Source organism: Arvicola amphibius, chromosome 4, assembly GCF_903992535.2.
Source record: "Arvicola amphibius chromosome 4, mArvAmp1.2, whole genome shotgun sequence".
NCBI classification, from domain to species: domain Eukaryota; kingdom Metazoa; phylum Chordata; class Mammalia; order Rodentia; family Cricetidae; genus Arvicola; species Arvicola amphibius.
The window spans coordinates 62,482,725-62,503,681 of NC_052050.1; the positions used below are offsets into that span (position 1 = coordinate 62,482,725).

The 20,957-nt window shown below is 42.6% G+C and overlaps 1 protein-coding gene across 1 annotated transcript; it reads left to right on the forward strand.

Annotated features, from left to right (window-relative positions):
* The first annotated feature begins 5,559 nt into the window (after positions 1 to 5,559).
* LOC119812816 (olfactory receptor 2T4-like) lies at positions 5,560 to 6,516 on the forward strand. The gene has a single exon (XM_038327774.1). The coding sequence runs from the start codon at positions 5,572 to 5,574 to the stop codon at positions 6,514 to 6,516; it is 945 nt and encodes a 314-aa protein (XP_038183702.1). The 5' UTR covers positions 5,560 to 5,571.
* The last annotated feature ends 14,441 nt before the right edge of the window (positions 6,517 to 20,957 follow it).

The following is a 20,957-nucleotide window of genomic DNA, read 5'->3' on the forward strand; positions in this document are numbered from 1 at the left end:
CTTATTGCTCTAGCTAAAACTTCAAGTACTATATTGAATGGATATGGAGAGAGTGGACGGCCTTGTCTTGTTCCTCATTTTAGTGGAATCACTTTTAATTTCTCTCCATTTAATTTGAAATCAGAAAAAATAGAAACAAAGAAAAGAAAACAATACAAAGAATCAATGAAACAAAGAGCTGGTTCTTTGAGAAAAGCAACAGGATAGACAAACCCCTTAACCAAACTAATCAAAACACAGAGAGAGAAAGAGAGAGAGAGAGAGAGAGAGAGAGAGAGAGAGAGAGAGAGAGAGAGAGAGAGGCGCCCAGGGATAGATGCTTTTATTGTAGAATTCTTTCAAAGACTTTCAAAGAAGGGACTAATGCCAATACTCCTCAAAATTTTCTACAAAATAGAAATAGAAGGAACATTGACAACTTCATGTTACAAGGCCTCAGTCACCCTGATACCCAAAACACAAAAAGATTCAACAAAGAAAGAGAATTGCAGACCAATTTCCATTATGAACATAGACACAAAATCCCTTAATAAAATACCCCCAAATGGAATCAAATAACATATCAAAAAGATCATCTACCATGACCAAGGAGGCTTCATTCCAAAAATGCAAAGATGGTTCAACATATGAAAATCAAACAATGTTATTCACCATATAAACAAACTGAAGAGGTAATACACACACACACACAAACACACACACACACACACACACTCATCTCATTATATACCAAAAAGCCTTTGACAAAATCTAATATTCCTACGTGATAAAAGTTTCTAAGAGAGTAGCGATAAGGACAATTTACAGCAAGTTTATAGACAACATCAAATTAAATGGAGTGGGAATTTAGCTTGGTATTTTTTTAAAGTACTAAAAATTATAAAAATAAACAAAAATCAAAAAAACAAAACAAACAAAAAGAATGGCCAAGACCAAAAACACTGATGACAACTTATGCTGGAGAGGTTGTGGGGAAAAGAGAACACTCCTGCATTGCTGGTGGGAGTGCAAGCTGGTACAACCCTTTTGGATATCAGTGTGGTCATTTCTCAGAAAATTAGGAAACAACCTTCCTCAAAAACCAATAATACCACTTTTGGGTATATATCCAAAGGATGCCCAAATGTGCCACAAGGACATGTGCTCAACTATGTTCATAGCAGCTTTGTTTGTCATAACTAGAACCTGAAAACAACCTAAATGCCCCTCAACCAAATAACGGATAAAGAAAATGTGATACATCCACACAATGGAATTAGTACACAGCAGAAAAAATAATGACATCTTGAAATTTGCAGGCAAATGAATAGGGCTAGAAAACATCATATTGAGTGAGGTAATCCAGACCAGAAAGACAATTATCATATGAACTCACTTACTAATCAGTGATTTTTAAACATAAAGCAAAGAAATCCAGTCTACAAATCAGAATCCCAGAGAACCTAGACAACAATGAGGACCCTAAGAGAGACATACATGGATCTAATCTACATGAAACGTAGAAAAAGACAAGATCTCCTGATTAAATTGGGAGCATGGGGACCACGGGAGAGGGTTGAAGGAGTGGGGAGAGAAAGGGAAGGGGGCAGAGAAAAATGTATCGCTCAATAAAATAAATAAATATTTTTTAAAAAGACACAAAGAGAAAAGCACGGCTGTGTAATGGAGATGTCTCTCTGCTTTTCTTTTCTTTTAGCTCTATTAATTACATCTTCAAAGTCTCCAAGGAACATTATTGAGGAAAAACCTGCAAGGCTGTCCCTTAATGAGCAGAGCCCAGCCAGGGATGACATCACTCCCCTGCAATTCCATGTGCCCTTAACCAGTCACTGCCTCTTGGGCCATGTAGCCAAGGCTGCCAGCAGCACTGGGGTGAGTTGGAGCTGAGGGAGACCACACAGCACTCACTGTGCCCGACTCACATCTGAATCTTCTAGGAGCTCCTGACAATATTCCTTTGTGTTTCCCCATCTTTTTTCAATTTTCTGCAGAAAACAATATGCACTTTCTTTCAAAAACTATTTATTTAATGCAACAGACTTAGCATGTTTTAGTTCCAGTTACTCAGAAGAACATGTATACTGCCGTCTAACTAATCTTAGGGTGTTCACTAGCAGTCATGGGACTGCAAGCTTACAGAGTGTCACAATGACACTAAGAATTACAAGCTCATCCCATGTTTTCCATGGTTAAAGGGGCAGGGCATTGTCTAGACTGAACTGCAGACTACAGAGGGGAGTGGGTGTCTAAGAATACTGAGGCAGGGGCATGCTCTTTGTCACCGAATCTGGTGAGATGTGCATCTCTTGTCGGTTGTTTCATATTTGGTCCGCACTCTGGAATCCGAGTTTCCCTGTGAAAACGGAGGACATAAGGTAAGTGACTCAGACTCCAGGGGAGAGGTGCTGTAGGACGGCCTCAGAACTGAATCTGATGCTGCTGGCTCCAGTATCCTGGGGTCATTCTACCAGTGCTGTGAGCAACCCCAGTGTGAGGCTGCATCAGCCTATCCCCAGGAGATGCAAACTGGAGGGGCAGAATAGGACTGAACAGGCTGCAATCGCCATGTGTGCCCCAGGCACCGTGTTTCTAGTCCCCCTGGTTTCCTGGGTGTCTTGATGTCAGAAACCCATCTGACAGAGTGCAGCACTGAGTTGACCAGCACTGCCCCTCAGCTGCTCATGACCTCCATTCACCCCTGTGTTTAGGTTTCCATATGTGGTGGCCGCTACCCTGGCCTCTGATCCACCGCGTCCACAAATATAAACCATCAGTCTGGTGTCACTACAGTGTTTTGGAATATTGAATGTAAGTTATTCTCCAACTGCAAAAGTAAGTTTGGTAGAAAGGAAATCTGTCTGTCTGTCTGCTTGTCTATCTTTGCAACTATTTGTTATCTATCGATGTTATCTCTCCATCCATCTTCTACAAGATGCCTTCAATTTGCCCAACATTTTAAGGAAAGCATTAGGAACCTGCAGCTCTCTCAGCTTCATGAGCGTCAGAGGCAGCCAGGGTTTTAACCAGTCCGGTATCAGGATTAGCTTAGGGAAATCTCATAAAGGTGTAAACACCTCTGGAGCCGGCAGATTTTTCTGAACTCCCCTGCCCTGTAACCACGGCTAATTTCACACCAGGAAGGGGAGATATTTGTGTTTTGTTAATAGAGCTACCAGAACTCAACATTTAAGGCTTCACAAATCAAAAGGTTGAAAAGAACCTGGAGGGATGGCTCAGCTGTTAAGAGCACTGTTGCTCTTGTGAAAATAATCCCAGGTTCAGCTCCCAGCATCCACATGGCAGCTCACAAACATCTGTAACCAGTTCTTGAGGATCTGACATCATTCTCGGACCTCTTTGGCAATATTGACACATGTATTGCACATGTATACACACACACATCATACATGCAGGCAAAAAACACATACACACTAAAATTTTAAAATCTACTATTTTTTCACATTGAAAAATTCAATCTGTTTAAGGCATCGGCTTTAGCTGGCTTCAGAAAGACTAGACATATTTTGTGCCTGATGTTTTGCAGTCATTTCAGCATTTGACTTTATCATATTTTCATGCTGTCCATCACAGACTGACAGGAGACTGTTTAAGTACCATCAAGTTCAAAGTCTCCTTGACTTGTGTTCAGTGAGCCAGGCTGTGAGCATTGAGGGTAGGGACCGGGGAGTCTGGGTCAGAGGCATCTCAGCATTGCTCAGTTGTCTCTTGTCCACAAAGAGAATGGTTCTGCAGACACAGCCTGGTCTGGCCTGGTGAGCGCAGTCACCTCTGAGGTCCTGTAGAGTTAGAGCACGCGGTGGGACCTGTGAGGAGCCGAACTTGGAGAAGCTGAGTTCTTACACACTGAGTTTTTCTCCAAACTCTGCCAATCAGGGCTCAAGGTGTAAAAATATGTTATGTATTCTTGTTCAAAGTCCTAAGTTTATATGTGCTGGGTCTTAGCCCACCCGGATGAGGATGAGCTGGGTACCAGGAAAGGTAAATGCTCAGCTTGCCAGTTCCCCTGGAGACAGCCAGAAGCAGCGGAGAGTCGAGTCAAGCAGGAACTCATTTATATTTGCTCAGTAAACATCTTTTAAAGCAAAAAAACTGCAGGGTCATGGGAGGTGAAAAAGGAGCCAGCCAATCATTTTAAAGGTCCCCTTATGCACTCAGGAACCCTACTTTTCCTCCCTTGTCCAGGAGCTGTTCACCTGCTGACATCATCTTGCCTGGTTCTGGTGTCTAATCCAGTCTTGGGGTAAACAAGTCAAGTCTGTCAGTCTGACATTCATGCAGCACCATCATGGCTGCCCATGTGCCCTACATATATGCATATTTATGTAAATATATATTTAATGTTTTATACATTCATACCAAAGAAGCACACTTGTAAACATATAGAAAATTTCATATCCAAACTTCTTTGAGTAGGCTTTATGCACTTTTCATTTGAAGTTTACACCCTAATATTTGGAAAATCAAATTCTTAAATGTGTACACTATACTTAAACTGAAGATCAAAAGTAATGAAGCCCATAGTACAATAATATAGCCCATCTCTAAGATGTTCTCCAGCATAGTTAGTTCTTAATACTGTGACTGTGTGTCCGCTCAACTTTTCCTTACTTTGGGATACTGAGAGAACTTTCCCTGTTTTGCTTTATTTACCTTGGCCAAATCAGAAATCAAAGTTATCATCATCAACATCATCACCACCACCATCATCAGTAGCATTATCTTAGGCAGCAGATGGGGGAACAATGGTTGAGTGACAGCTGGGCTGGGGTAGTATTTGGCTGCTGAGCGGGCTCCTTGCCCCGAGCCTCTTAAGGTTCTGAGTGTTGGTCATGTTTGTGTGAAGGCGAAGCTTCTTCAAGCTGCGGAGAAATTCTCAGAGGAGCCAGATCTTGCAGATTGAGGAGGTTCACCTGTTGAAATTTCCTCCCTTAAATTATACCCTTTAAAAGTGTTTTTTATATGAAATACACCTCAGAGTTTTTAAGATTCCAATTGCATCCTTAACCCATGAGACCAAGGCTCATTTTAAAATCAAAACTTTCAAAATAATTTTGATTTTACTTTTTTTGTCACTGAGTCACTATTTGTGTTAGCACGGGGCAGCATTATTCAAGATTGTAGTACTGGACAGAATATGCTGTCAGGATTTAGGAAATTTCTTGACCTTGAACTTTGGAAGATTTTCCCTGAATATCCAAGACGTGAACACTACGTTTTCAGGAAGAAAAAAAAAACCTGATTGAACTATACGTAATATGCCATCCTCAGATCGCCAGTAGGGACCTTCCCGTTAGCACAGTCAGAGGGATAGCACATCACTGAGTGGGGTTTACAGTCGATCACAACCAGTTACAGATTGCTTTGTTCATTAACAGGCCAAACAGTGTGTGATTAATACAGTTTCTGTGTGATTATTCGGGTCTGGGCAGCCAGAAAATAAATGAGTAGTCTTTGCATACAACTGTGTATTAGTTCATAAGGTCACATGATGACACTAATCCCAACGCTTTCTTGGTTGCCTAGGAGATACCCATAAACATCATCTCCTAGATGAACAATTATACTGGACAGTCAGATTTTACCCTGGTAGGATTTTACAATCAATTCAAACACCCTGCTCTGCTTGCTGTGATCATATTTGTGATTTTCCTGATGGCCTTGTCTGGCAATGCCCTCCTGATCCTCCTGGTACTCTCTGACACCCGGCTCCACACACCCATGTACTTTTTCATCAGCCAGTTGTCCCTCATGGACATGATGTACATTTCTGTCAGTGTGCCCAAGATGCTCATGGACCAGGTCCTGGGGAGCCACAAGATCTCAGCTGCTGCCTGTGGGATGCAGATGTTCCTGTACCTGACACTAGGAGGTTCAGAATGTTTCCTTCTGGCTGCAATGTCTTATGACCGCTATGTGGCCATCTGCCATCCACTCCACTATCCTGTCCTCATGAACCATAGGGCGTGTCTCCACCTGATGTCTGCTTGCTGGTCCCTGGGATCCTTGGATGGCTTCATATTCACCCCTATCACCATGACCTCCCCATTCTGTGGATCCAGGGAAATCCATCACTTCTTCTGTGAGGTCCCAGCTGTGATAAAACTCTTCTGCTCAGACACCTGGCTCTATGAGACCCTCATGTACCTGTGCTGTGTGCTCATGCTTCTTATCCCTGTGACAGTCATCTCAAGCTCCTACACATCCATCCTCCTCACTGTTCACAGAATGAACTCGGCAGAGGGCAGGAAGAAGGCCCTCACCACCTGCTCCTCCCACATGACTGTGGTCATCCTCTTCTATGGTGCTGCTGTCTACACCTACATGCTCCCTGCCTCCTTCCACACCCCTGAGAAGGACATGGTGGTGTCTGTGTTTTACACGATACTCACCCCTCTGCTGAACCCACTGATCTACAGTCTGAGGAATAAGAATGTCACAGAGGCTCTGAAGAAATTACTGGGTATGAAACCCCTCTTTCACGAAACAGTAAAATAAGTAATTTAAAATAAATAGCTGCTTTCTTTTCCTTTACACAACTGCTCTCTTCCAGGACTCTTATGTTATTTATGTGATGCTCACAGACTTGACAGCATGATACTTGCTCTCATCAGGTACTTTTATTTTGCAGTAATGTTGACTTGGTGCCTTTTATTTTGCTGAAATGTTTCATCAGGAAAAGATGCTGACTCATTGAATTAGGTTTCCTGTGTATAATGACACAATTGTATGAGTTTCATTCTTTTCTTTTTATGTCTGATATATATTATATATTTTATATTATATATATGTATATTTTATATACATATATAATAGCCAATATTCTTTTAGAAAGTGTCATAAATGTTTATCTTAGAGGCAGTTTCATGGTTTTTGCTATGTGATTCCTTGCTGTATGTATCAGAATATTATCAGCCTCTAGAGCAGGCTTGGCAAGTGTTCCCCTTCTGTAGCCTTTGGAACACTGGAGAATTGTTATTACTCTTGTAACACTTGCTAGATTTCAGTGATGACACTACTTTTTTGTGCTTTAAACAAAGATTTTATTTTTAAGGTCATATGTGTGTGTGTATTTGTTTGTGTGTGTATGAATGTGCGCTCTGTGAGTATATATGTGTGCCGTGGGTGTAATTGTGTGTGTGGGGGGGGGGGTATATGTGTGTGGTTTTGCTTAAGTGGGTTTCTGTGTTTGTGTGTATAAATTTATGTGTTTGCTTGTTTCTGTGTGTTTGTGCTTGTGAGTGTTTGGAAAAAAGCATCACCCCAGCTCCCTAACATCCCTTTATACAAAGAGTCTGGAATATTATAGTCGGGGCCTCATCCCAGCCATTGGCACCCGTCTTTGGAATACTGGGCAGGAACTCCATTTCAAGCTTCCTCCCATGGGAGTTGCCTTAATCCAAACTCCACTGCAGAGAAAGCCTGCCAAATGATGACCCTCACCAGGGAGGGTCAAAAAAGCCTGCCAAACGGTAACTCCACCCCAGGACAGGTCAAGACCACTCCCACAGGCTACTTTAACTGCACCCCAAAGAATGTACACATGGTCTCTGGGTTTTGCTTGGTCTCTGCTTTTCTCTCTCTTCCTCTCACCATGCTTTCCCAGTGCCACCCGGGAGAATTGCATTAAACATGGGCATCTTTTACTTGGTCTAATTTGGTCTGATTGGAATATTTTGTGTCAGCGCAGAGGCAGAGGCTCGTCTAAAAAATATTCCTAACAGTGAGTGGGTCTCTCTGTTGTGTATATTTGTATGTGTGTGATGTGTGTCTGTGTATGAATGTGTGTATGTATGTGTTTCTGTAGGAATGTGTGTGTATGAGTGTGCGCTCTGTGAGTATATATGTGTGCCGTGGGTGTAATTGTGTGTGTGTGGGGGGGGTATATGTGTGTGTCTGGGTTGTAATTGTGTGTGTATTTGCATGTTAGTGCAGTGTCAACAGTGGCCAGCAGAGGTCATCAGAGCCTCTGGAGCTTGATTTACAGGTGGTTGTGGGTTGGCCAACATCTGGGAACTGAAATAATTGGTGAGATGGGTTTAATCCAGGCATCATAATGGGACCTGATCTTTTCCCGTTTATTGGCTCCCTGTGCTCCATTTGGAGAACGCAGCCACTGTCACCCATGGTGACATCATAAACAGGAGCACACGTTTGCACCAGCTCCTGCTTCCTAGTTGTCATGCACATTCCTCCTGTTCTCTTTTCTTACTGTGTACTTTTGTGATTAGGTGATTTTTCTCTGTTATTATTATTTAAATCTCTTTATTTTGGTTTTCAGTTTGTGTACAAGTTTTTATTTTATCATGTAACTAAGAAATAACCTTATAGTAAAACAATTATTTTTTAAATATTTATTTTTTATGTATACAATATTCTGTGTGTGTGCCTGCAGGCCAGAAGAGGGCACCAGACCCCATTACAGATGGCTGTGAGCCACCATGTGGTTGCTGGGAATTGAACTCAGGACCTTTGGAAGAGCAGGCAATGCTCTTAACCTCTGAGTCATCTCTCCAGCCCGTAAAACAATTATTTTAAAGACATAACAAATTTGGCAACAAAAACAAAAAAATAAAATTCAAGATGTCAAGTTTTACCACTACATTTTAAATTTTGATACCACAATTTTTATCTTTTTACCTTTTTTATGTTTTGAAACATTTTGTAATTGTAACCTTTAAAGTACATTTACTGGAGGGGGGCACTGAATTATGTCCCCACCCTTTTTTTCCTCATTGATCGCTGCTATCAGAGTGAGAAATGAGAACTCAGACCACAGTGAGAAGTGGTGGGGATTAATAAATTCCTGGATGTGTATAATGACTGAGATGGGGTCCAGAAGAAAGAGAAACCTGATCCTAACAGAAATGATAACAAGATTAAGTGAGTCATCAAAAACCTCCTGTCAAAGGGAGCAGGAGGCAGCTTCACAGACGAATAGGTATTTAGTGAGTACATACGTTTTAAATCACTAACCCCAACCATAAAATCATGTCATTGCTACTTCATAACTGTAGCTTTGCTGTTGTTATGAATTGTAATGCAAATATCTGTGTTTTGAGACAGTTTTACTTGACCCCTGTGACAGGGCCCTTGAACCTCTACAGGGGCCATGACCCACAGGTTGAAAACTGCCAGTCTATATTTTCTACAACAAAGATTTCAGTTTGCAGTCCAGGGCTGGAACCAGATGTGGGAAACTAGGATTGCCTTGAAGTGTCGTCACAGCAAACCTGTGATTGATGCCTTGAGACCCACTAAGTGAAGGCCAGTATGGCCACTCTTGGGAGGTGGTTGAGAGTCATAATTACTTTGAGCTGGGTTCATGAAATCAGTAATGAACTCCTTGAACACATTGGGACATGAGACAGCATCCTGAACAGAACACTGATAGCACAGGCATTAAGGTCAGCCAACATTTTATAAATGGGACCTCATGAAGCTGAAAAGCTTCTGTAAGGCAAAAGACACCATCAACAGGACAAAAGGGCAGCCTACATAATGGGAAAATAGGGCTAAAGTCCAAAATACATAAAGAACCCAAGAAACTAGACACCAACACCAAATCATCCATTTAAAAAGTGGGATAATGATCTAACCAGATTTCTCAAAAGTGGAATCTCAAATGAGTTAGAAACACTTAAACGAAATGTTCAGCTTCCTTAGCCATAGGAAAATGCAAATCAAAACTACTTTGAAAATTCCATCTTGCCGGGCGGTGGTGGCGCACGCCTTTAATCCCAGCACTCGGGAGGCAGAGGCAGGCGGATCTCTGAGTTCGAGGCCAGCCTGGTTTACAAGAGCTAGTTCCAGGACAGGCTCTAGAAACTACAGGGAAACCCTGTCTCGAAAAACCAAAAAAAAAAAAAAAAAAAAAAGAAAATTCCATCTTATACCTGTCAGAATTGCTAAGATCATTAACACAAGTGATAGCTAATGCTGGCAGGGATGTGGAGCAAGGGGAACACTCCTCCATTGCTGGTGGGAGTGCAGACATGTACAGTCACTATGTAAATCAATACAGTGGTTCCTAAAATCTTGAGAGTCAATCTACCTCAAGACCCAGCTATAATACTATTGGGCATATACCCAAAGACAACCCATTCTACAAGAATACTTGCTCAACTATATTCATAGTGACTTTATTCATAATTGCCAGAAACTGGAAACAAACTAGATGTCCCTCACCCAAACAATGTGTGAAGAAAACATGATACATTTACACAATGAAGTATCATTTAGCAGTTTAAAAAATCATGAAATTTGCAGGCAAATGGATGGAACTAAGAAAAAAAATAATTCTGAGTGAGGTAACCCAGACCTGGAAAACCAAACATGGTATGTGTTAGGAATATTTTCTAACAGAGCTTCCCGCAGGTGCAAAGACTTCCAATCAGACCAGATAGAACCAAGTTAAATGCCTGTGTTTAATAGATGGCGGTCCTGGGTGGCCGAGAGCATGGTAGGGGGAAGACAGAGGGAACACACACACAAACTCCAAAACATGTGTTCCTCTTTCTGGTGCAACCCTAAATACCCTGTTGGAGTGGTCCTGATCCTCCCTGGGGAGAGGTCACTGCTTGGCAGGCTGGGAGTTGGAGTCCAAGAGCTTGGCAGGCTGGGAGTTGGAGTCCAAGAGCTTAGCGGGCTGGGGTGATGTCTAACTCATTATTAGATTCCAGCCTCTTTGGATATGGGGGTGACAAAGGGATGGGGTCTCACTTCTGACTAAACATCCCAGAATCCTTGGATATAGGGGCATCAATTCAAGTCTGGCTACTTCCTGTGGACATGGGGAGACGGGAGAGGGGAGAGCTGGGAGTTGGTGTGCTCATGCTCAGCAAGAGGTGTGGTGGAGTGGCATCTGGTTTGCTGTCTTCCTGGAGTCCTCAGGCAGCTGCTTTCTGAGGGAGATGAGAAGGCAGGTGGCTGGAAGAAAAATGATGTTATTGGGTCTATGAAATGGGGCTAGCCATGGGATGGACACTATAGCAGATAAAACCAAATTTTAGTTGGCAGGTGTCCTTGATCCAGGAGAGCTGGTACCAGTGGTGAAGTCCCTGGAGCTGGTACAGGTGTTTGGTATTATCTGGGGAGTGTTTTGTAGGTTGGTCTTGACCCAGGCAGCAGAAGTGACCTGTAAAAAATGCTTGAAACTGGCTGGGATTAGCAAAAGGCTCTGTAGACTGTTAGTATTTTTGTTTTGTTTTGTTTTGTTTTGTCTAACCAGACATGATTTTGATACAGCAGAGAACTTTTCCAGGAACGTATAAGAGAACTGGACCAGATTTACATCTTGGTGTCATAGCAAAAGGCTATTGCTTTGGGTTAAGACAATTAAAGGAATTGGGAACCCTGGACCTTTGAAGGCATACCTGAAACCTGTTAGTCCTGGACTATGAAGCCTGTGAAAAAGGCATACCTGTCTGTATTTTAGCAGGAAACTTTACTAAATGTCATGGATGAAGTAATATGTTAACAGTACCTAGGTTGTCAAACGCCATTAGACAGATCTGGGAGGGATAAATGAACAGAAATGAGACAGCTTTTTAGCTACACAGGCAATCCCAAATCCTCTCCTTGGTCCTCTGAGAACACCAGTCCTAGAAGCAGTGCTTGTCGTTAGCTGCTGAGCACAAGAGGCCCAAAGATTTTCCCTGTTGGGGGGAAGATTTTAGTCTACCTGTCTTGGCAGGATGAGAGGATCAATTCCCCGGAAGGCATCCAGGAAGCTGAAGAGGTGGAAGGCTGCTTTCTGCTGCTCTGTGGGTTGTTTTGCCAAACCTAGAGGTAAGGCTTGGAGGGAGAAAGAAGATTTTTTTGTCTTCTTTTAAGAGCTAAAGGATTCTGTGGAAGCTGCATGTCTATGTAAGAAGCTCTTGTTAAAATGCCATAATCTCAGATCTGTAACGGCATTTGAGAATTGGGTACCATTACCTGTTATTCTAAACTGGGCATATAAGCTAAGGTTAGATGTGTATTTTATCCAATTAGTTACAGTTTACCAAAGCTAGTAGAATCCTAGCACAGCGTGGGAACTCTTACCAAAGATGGCAGTGAGGTTAAAATGGTGAGTACCCACGTGTTTGTATTTTTCCAGAGCTGCTGTAATCTGGAAGCACACATGCACACAGAAACATAAATCTACATACTCACATAGATCTAGTGTGGCCACATCATTATGACAAACAGACAAAACATTTTTAGAAACCTGTGTCAGCTGACAACTTAAAAACCCCGGTGCAGTTAGGCCTGGTGGGGAAACACAGTAAACAGGTAGAGGGGGAGAGGGAGGAGAGTGGAGGGGGGAACAAGTGGCAGAAACATCGGGCTTTGGGAGCCTTGTTAAAGTTGTGTTAGTTAAAAGGATTTGTAAAAGGCTGTCCAAGCAGCGAACAGCAGGGTGGGGACAGGAGCAGAGCAGGGCCCAAGTGATCCCAGCATAGGTGACAGAGGCCAGGGAAACAGCTGATGGGCGAGTGCCATTTCAAAGGGACAGGCAATGACCTCAGTTGCCTTTGGCTGATGGAAAGGGAGTTGGGAAACGGGACAGGAGCCTGCCACTCCTCTGGGCATGGTGTTGGAGCCCTGTGGGGTGCAGAGGAACAGAAGTGAGGGACAAACCGCTGGCTGGGAATAAGGAGGGAGAGAGAGGAGGGGGGGAGGCAGAAGAGGGCAGGACAAACAGCTGGCCCCGAATGAGCAGAGAAAGAAAAGCTGAAGGGGGTGGGGGGGGGGCGAGAGCATGCATCTAAAAACTGCAGGATTTTGAGCATAGTTTGCTTTAAGTTGGATGGCCCCAATTTAAAAGGACTTCTTGTAAATGGCTGCTTAAGGGCGTTTGAATAATCGGCTTGGAATTGTAAAGATCCACTGGAAGCTCAGGCCTGGGTGATTCAAGCCTGTTTGCTTGCCAGAGCCCTTGAGTCAAGGAATTGAGTCCAAGTGCTTGGCAGGCTGGGGTGGCACTTCCAACTCAATATTGCAGTATGTACTCACCTATAAGTTGATAGTTGCTATTAAGCAATTTGATAACCATGCTACAGTCCACAAAACACAGAAAAGCTAAGTAAAAAGAGAGGCCCTAGGGGGAGACAAGTGGATCTCCCTGGGACAGGGTAATTGAATAGATTTTGTCTTTGGACTAGAGACAGGTGGAAATGGGAACAGGAGAATGAGGTTGGGGTGGTGGAGGGATAGAGCACTGGGAGAGGTGACTGAAGTTGGAGGGCATTTGAGGGGAGGGCAATGTGGAAACCAGGGCAGTAGAAACCCCCAGGATTCTATGAGGGTGATCCTAGAGACAACTCCTAGTAATGGAGGAATCAGAACCTTAACTGGCCATCTTCTGTAACCAGATAACTTCCATTGGTAGGACTAAGACACCAATCCAGCCACAAAATCTTCAAACTATAATTCATCCTGCCAGCCAAGAAGTACTGGGGTAATGAGGCACAGAACCTGTGGGAGTGACCAACAATGATTGGTCTAATTTGAGGCCCACACTGCAAGAGGGAGCCCATGTTCCACACTGCCTGGATGATCAGGAACCTGAGGCTGAATAACTGAAAGATTTATAATGGTTACAAAAAAAAAATCAACAAGATGTTTCCTATTGAAATTCTGCTGTATTTATAGATTTGTGCCTATCCTGATCACTATAAGAAAGGCTTCCTCCATGTGGTGATTTGAAAGAAAATGGCCTCAAGGGGAGTGCTACTATTAGGAGGTATGGCCTTGTTGGAGTAGGTGTGGCCTTGTTGGAGGAGGTGTGGTCTTATTGGAGTAGGTGTGGCCTTGTTGGAGTAGGTGTGGCCTTGTTGGAGGAGGTGTGGCTTTGTTGGAGTAGGTGTGGCCTTGGAGGAGGTGTGGTCTTGTTGGAGGAGGTGTGGTCTTGTTGGAGGATGCTTGTCACTGCAGGGACAGGCTTTGAGGTCTCTTTTCTCAAGCTTCAGTCAGTGGCAGTTGACTTGTTCTGACTTCAGTTCTCTGTTCATTTCCCATTGTCTACTTCTCCTGAGTGAGTCTGTTTCTTTTTGTTCTAGAGCTTTCAGGAATGCTGTTAAGTCGCTAGTGTGAAATTTCTCCACTTTCTTTAGGTAGGCACTTAGTGCTATGAACTTTCCTCTTGGCACTGCTTTCATAATGATCCACAGGTTTGGGTATGTTGTGCATTTATTTTCGTTGAATTCTAGGAAGGCTTTCATTTCTGTCTTTATTTCTTCTTTAGCCCAGGAGTGATTCAATTGAGCATTGGTCATTTTCCATGAGTTTGGAGGCTTTCTGCAATTAGTGTTGTTGTTGAATTTTAACTTTAAGCCATGGTAATCTGATAAAATACAGGAGGCTATTCCAACTTTTTGTGTCTGTTGAGGTTTGCTTTGTGACTGAGTATGTGGTCAGTTTTAGAGAAGGTTCCATATACCTGAGAAAAACGTATATTCTTTTGTGTTTGGATAAAATGTTCTATAGATGTCTATTAATTCCATTTGAGTCATGACATCTGTTAATTTTCTTATTTCTCTGTTAAATTTCTGTCTGGTTGACCTGTCCATTGGTGAGAGTCGAATGTTGAAGTCTCTTACTATTAGTGTGTGGGGTTTGATGTGCGATTTAAGTTTTAGCAAAGTTTCTTTTACATATGTGGGTGCTCTTGTATTAGGGGCATAGATGTTCAGGATTGAGACTGCATCTTGATGAATTGTTCCTGTTATGAGCATAAAGTGTCTGTCTCCATCTCTTCTGATTGACTTTAGTTTGAAATCAATTTTGTTAGATATTAGGAGAGCTACACCTGCTTGTTTCTCAGGTTCATTTGATTGGAAAACCTTTTCCCAACCCTTTAGTTTGAGGTAGTGTCTGTCTTTGAGGTTGAGGTGTGTTTCTTGTATGCAGCAGAAAGAAGGATCCTGTTTTTGTATCCATTCTGTTAGCTGGTGTCTTTTTATAAGTGAATTGAATCTGTTATATTAAGAGATATTAATGACCAATGATTGTTAATTCCTTTTATTTTTAGGTGGTAGTGTTTTGTGTTTCCCTCCTTTGGGATTTGTTGGTGTGAGTTTATCTGTTCCCTGTGTTTTGCGGGTGCAGGTAGCTTCCTTGGGTTGTAGTTTCCTTCTAGTAGTTTCTGTAATGCTGTTTTTTTTTCTGTTGGGAGACTTTTAATGACTGCTTCTATTAACTTAGGGGTTATAGGTATATTATATTGTTTATCTTATCTTTATTTAATTTTGGTAAGTGGTATCTATGAGAAAATTATCCATCTGTTAGATTTTCCAATTTTGTGGAGTACAGGTTTTCAAAGCATGAACAAATAATTCTTAGTTTCCTCAGTGTCTGTTGTTATGTACCCCTTTTCATTTATGGTTTTGTTGATTTGGCTATTCTTTCTCTACCTTTTAGATAGTTTAGATAAGAGTTTCTGCAGGACATCTGTGGCTTTTAGACTCTCGATTGAGAAATCAGGTGTAATTCTAATAGGTCTATCTTTATATGTTGCTTTTTTTCCCTTGAAGACTCTAACATTCTTTCTTGGTTTTGATTGCTATGTGGCAAGGAGGTTTTCTTTTCTGAGCCAGTCTATTAGGTGTCTGTAAGCTTCTTGTGACTTTATGAGAATTGTCTCTCTTTTTGTTGCTGCTGCTGTTGTTATTTGAGAGAGGGTTTCACTGTATAACAGCCTTGGCTGTCCTAGAACTCACTCTGTAGACTAGGTCGACCTCAAACTCACATAGGTCCGCCTGCCTCTGACTCCTGAGTTCTGGAATTAAAGGCAGGTGCCACCACTGCCCAACAGGAGTCTCCTCCTTTAGATTAGGAAATTTTTCTTCTATGATTTTGTTGAGAATATGTTCTAGGTCTTTGAGCTAGGATTCTTCTTCTTTTATTCCTAGTATCCCTAGGTTTGCTCATTTCATAGTGTTCCAGACTTCCTGGATGTTTTCTGTCAAGAATTTAAATTGCTTCAACGTTTTCTTTGTCCGGTGTAACTATTTCTTCTATCATATCTTTAATGCCCAAGAGTCTCTCTTCCATTGCTTGTATTCTGTTGGTGATGCTTGCATCTGTGGTTCCTATTCACTTACCTAGAGTTTTAATTTCCATAATTCCCTCCATTTGGGTTTTCTTTGCTGTATTTCCATTTGCAGATCTCAAGCAGTTTTATTCATTTCCTTCAATTGTTCGTTGTTTGCTTGCTTTCCCTTGACTTTCTTGGCTTTCTTTAAGGAACTTACTAATTTCCTCCAATTTTTTGCTTGCCTTCTTGATTTCTTTAAGGGACTTTTTAAACTTCTTTTGTAAGGACTTATATCATCTTTATGAAGTTTGCTTTAAAGTCTTTTCCTTGTGCTTAAGCTGTGTTGGAATATTCGGGGCTTACTGTAGTAGAATAGCTGGGTTCTGGTAGTGACATATTGCCTTGGTTGGTACTGATTTCACTCCTACACTGATGACTAGGAATCTGGGATTGGTGTGATTATCTGTCTAGGTGCCAATTTCTGAGTTTTTCTTTGTTGGATGGGTGTGTTGTATCTTGGTTTCTGTTTCCTCTCTGGTCTTCTGGTCTAGCTGGGGATATCTGCCCAGGTTGGGGTTTGACACCGTGAAGAGGAGAGTGAGGGAGAGTGGGAATAAGGTGGAGGCACTGAGGGAGTGATCCAGGTCCTCAGGAGGGTGGCATAAACATTGAAGCTCAGATGGAATGATCAAAAGGCAGGTACACATTTTTCCCTTTAGAGTTCAGACTACCCTGTGAACAGCTCAGGTTATAGGAACTCTGTTTTAGGTTCTTGTCCCTTTTGACAACATTTCTAATTTTCCACAGTTCTTCTAGAAGCCCAGCCCATCCTCAGGAAGACAGGATCACTGTCACAGGAGACCATGAAGGATCTTTAATTGTTCATAGTTTCTTTCTGCCACCCCTGCCACACTGCTTCCTTCCCATCTCCATGGAGACATGAAATGCAGCTGTTTTTTCATCAAACAGCACAGAATACTGGACAGCAAGGTTTTCATCAGAGGTTTTTAGGTCTACGGTTAATTGAAGTCTGGGGACAGACTCCCACGAGACTCCCTGAAGGGTTTCCCAGTTCCCTGGTACAGAGAAGAGTCAGCAGCTCTTGATCTGTTCAGAACACAGCAGGGAGCCAGCACACTGCTCTCAAACATGAGCCAGGTGTGGATCAGAAATGTGTGAGTCTGTTCTAATGGGCTACCAGGTCAGAGGTCAGGCTTCTCAAGACAAAAGCTGATTGGATGCTAAGTGTTGTGGGGCACAGTGAGAAGGGCGATGGGGGCTACCTGAGGCTCACCCTGCAGCACAAAACAGGAGACTAAAGTCTAGGAGGAGCACTAGCTACCGACAAAGCTTTGGCTGCCCATGAAGAAGGCTGAATCAGGTTGGTGACTTGCGCTTGAACCATTGATCCAGGGTAGAAATGTTGCAAAGAAAGAACAGGTTAAGTTTGGATCTGAGAAAAGACAGGATGTTCTCCACATTGATCATATGGAATGAGCTTCCTCGACAGGTGAAAGAGGTAGGAAGCAAAAAATCAAAATGAGGCCCCAGTGCCATAGATGAGTGAGTGATTGACTATAGAGGGTCAGAGCCTGTCCTGACCCAGTGAGGATCTTGGATCATTCAGCGAATAGCTAAGACTGTGCTGTCTCTCTGCTTTGTTCAGTGACTCCAGGTTTCACACAGGCTGGAGAAAGTTAGTGGGGACAGCACGGACCAACGACCCTGCCAGCTTGTATGTGTTCATTGCTGTTATTACATTGGACTATGATAACAATGGGGGAAGAGAACATCGCCCTCTAGTGGTCCACTCTGGGGATTTTTGCACTTTGGGCTGGGAGAAGCACTACTTGAATATGACTCTTCTCCTTGTGAGGCAGAGGAGTGACAGGCAGAGGGAAGTGCACAGGGCTGCAGCTGGCGTGTAAAAACAGTTCACAAGGAGAACGATCAACCCCTCCTACCAGGGCACAGGCCCATCACGCTGCTGACCCTACTCCCAACTCAGGCTCGCTTCCTCCCTTAGAAGTATACTCTTTCTTAACAAACTAAATGTCTCCTTTACTGCAGCATCCCATGGGTCCCTGTCCAATATCGTGTTCCAAGACACAAGAACCTGGAAACCCAGTTGGGTGCCCAGTGTTCTCGAATTCCCTGACAGTAGTTGGATGATCTAAAAGTAGAGTGTGAGGAGTAGGGAGCTTTTAAAAATTGTAGTCTGATTCTTCCCCACTGTTCTTCCAAAGGAAAGCAGGCACGACTTTTCCGGCTCCCCTCCTCCTCTCTTTCTTCGTCTCTTCTTCTTCTTCTTCTTCTTCTTCTTCTTCTTCTTCTTCTTCTTCTTCTTCTTCTTCTTCTCCTCCTCCTCCTCCTCCTCCTCCTCCTCCTCCTCCTCCTCCTCCTCCTCCTTCTCCTCCTCCTCCTCCTCCTCCTCCTCTTCCTCTTCATTTTCCTCTTCTCCTCCTTTCCTTTCTCTCTCTCTCTCTCTCTCTCTCTCTCTCTCTCTCTCTCTCTCTCTCTCTCTCTCATGTTCCCCTTTCTCCCTTGCTTTTCCCATTCCCTTCCCTTGCCCCAATAAAACTCCTCACTTAAAAAAAAAAGTGCAGTCTGCCCCCACACTTACTGCAGAATCTGCCTTTTGCCATTTTCACAAAAGCCTTGGGCAGGGTTTCTTCTTTGACTGCCCACCACTCAGACAGAACTCGTTCTACAGTTAAATCTGAATATGTGGTGTGGTTGACAAGAAATCTGCTTTCAAGAAAGAATCCAAAGGATGTGGTCTCTATACAAGAAAGACCCCGGGGTCACACTTCCTTCTTCTTCCTTTCTAGGTGAACCAAGGCCATCAGTGGGAGCCTCCTGAAGACTGGATCATGAGCGCTGATGGGAAATGTGGTGATGGCTTCTTTCATTCATTCTGTGTACATCATTTCGGCACAGTCCCTCATCTAACTACGTAGTTCATTACCGAACCATCTCTTTCATGTGCTAAAGTAAGTGTGTAGCCGTCCCACCAACAGTTACTGGTTTATTATGCTTATTTTAAAAATTAAAGCAACCTTACAGGACCAATAAGACATGCTGTGCAATTTTTCTTATCTCAGAAAAGGAAGGCATAGCAACCTAAGGGTGGATGGGAAGAAAGCAAGTGTATTTTTGATAATGAAGCCAAACTTTACTATGTTTGTTGTTTGAAAAGAAAAATCATGGGTTGGGTGTTTAGACAGCAGACACAGGAGATCAGCTTGGTGGGAGGACAGAATATGGGGTGTTAGTTGTGTAGACAGGAATTTGTCTCACGGTTTGGGAGGGGAGGTCAGGCGTTACGTTTGCTCACAGTGCAGTATTTCTACAAATATCTGACCTTAGAAGTCATCTAAATGAGTTTACCTCAGACCTGTAATATATCTTAAAAATGGTTTTCATCACATTATCACATTCTATAGATGATGAACAAGATCAGAAAATGTACAAAGTGCTATAACCACTGTCTCTTAGGTTGTTAATGGAGAAATGAATCATTTTCAATTGATGGATCTAGTAAGTAAAACAGGACAAACAGCTAACGTATTTGGGCAGACAATTAGAATTTCCTAAGTATAGCTGTAAAGGGGCTTTCAGGGAAGTTCGGAAGATGTTCTGGAGTGAAGGTCGGTGGAAAAGAACACTCAGGAAAGGAGTGTGGGCTGCTGAAGAGATAGCTCAGAAGTTTAGGACACTGGCTGCTCTTGCAGAGGGCTGGGTTCCCAGAACTGACATGGCCATTTGCAATCATCTGTAGCTCTAGTTCCCGGAGAACTGATGCCCTCTTCTGGCCTCCTTGGTCCTGCACACATGAGGGGTAGGGACTGACATCAAGGCAAAACACCCATATACATAAAATAATATAATTTTGAAAAGAAAGAAATTTGTAAGATTCAAGAATTCCAAGAGACTGACGTTAATTTAAAACAGCAAAGAGAAACAGTCAGGGCTACAGAAACCCTATCTCAAAAAATTCGATATAACTAATAATAATAATAATAATAATAAATCAAAGACCAAAGAAGAAATAATTGTGTTAGAGGTTATCATCAAGGGGACTAATTATTAATTTTTTGTAGTCAGAATAATTGTAGGCTATGATCTTGCTAAGTCCTAGATAAAATATCAATGGAGTGAAATTTTAATATGTCTCTGTTACTGGACAAAAGAAGAAACATCTTGGTCATTGGAGTGGATTCTTAGAGGTACAACCCCAGACAAAACCAGGAGCAGAAGAGAAGAGAAGCAAGGGTTTGAGAAGGGGACAGAGAAAGGACAACACACCCTGAAAGGGACAAAGCAGAAAAACAATAAAGAACCAGTGTCTTTTTGTTGTGGGGGTGGCGATAGCTTTTATTGGACTGGGCATAAAAACTGATCTCCTCGGGGTAATGGGCATCATCTGAATGATCTCCCCCCACTGCTCAGAGCAAACACAGAAGAAGAGCTTAGCCACACTTGGTAACTTTGTAGTCAGTAAAGCAGCTGCTGTGTGTGGCTTGAAACTCAGAATGCAGGTTTGGAATAGGAAAGAGCTGACTGTATCTATTACCCAACATTTAACTTAGGGTCAGCTAACAGCTGCCTGTGGTTTACACTTGAACCTCTCGGGTAATCCCCGGCTGTTTTTTAGTGGTTTGCTTTGAACTGACCATAGTGACCTGCAACTTGGGATTTTCTATCATCACCCCTGATACCCATCTTCTTCCCGGAGCTCTCTTCCTGTGCCTCACCCCAACACCTCTCTTGTGGAAACCCCCCTTTCAGAATCTCAGCCTTAGGGTGATAGAGCTGAGGCAATGACCAAGAGACTAAAATTATTCCAGCCAAATGTTTTCTCTTTTTATTTACCATTGTAGATGTTCATCTGCTATAAGAAACTCTGAATGAAAAT

Bases quoted from the DNA above. Each gene is read 5' to 3' on its own strand.
- LOC119812816 (XM_038327774.1), top strand. From the start codon at position 5,572: ATGAACAATTATACTGGACAGTCAGATTTTACCCTGGTAGGATTTTAC.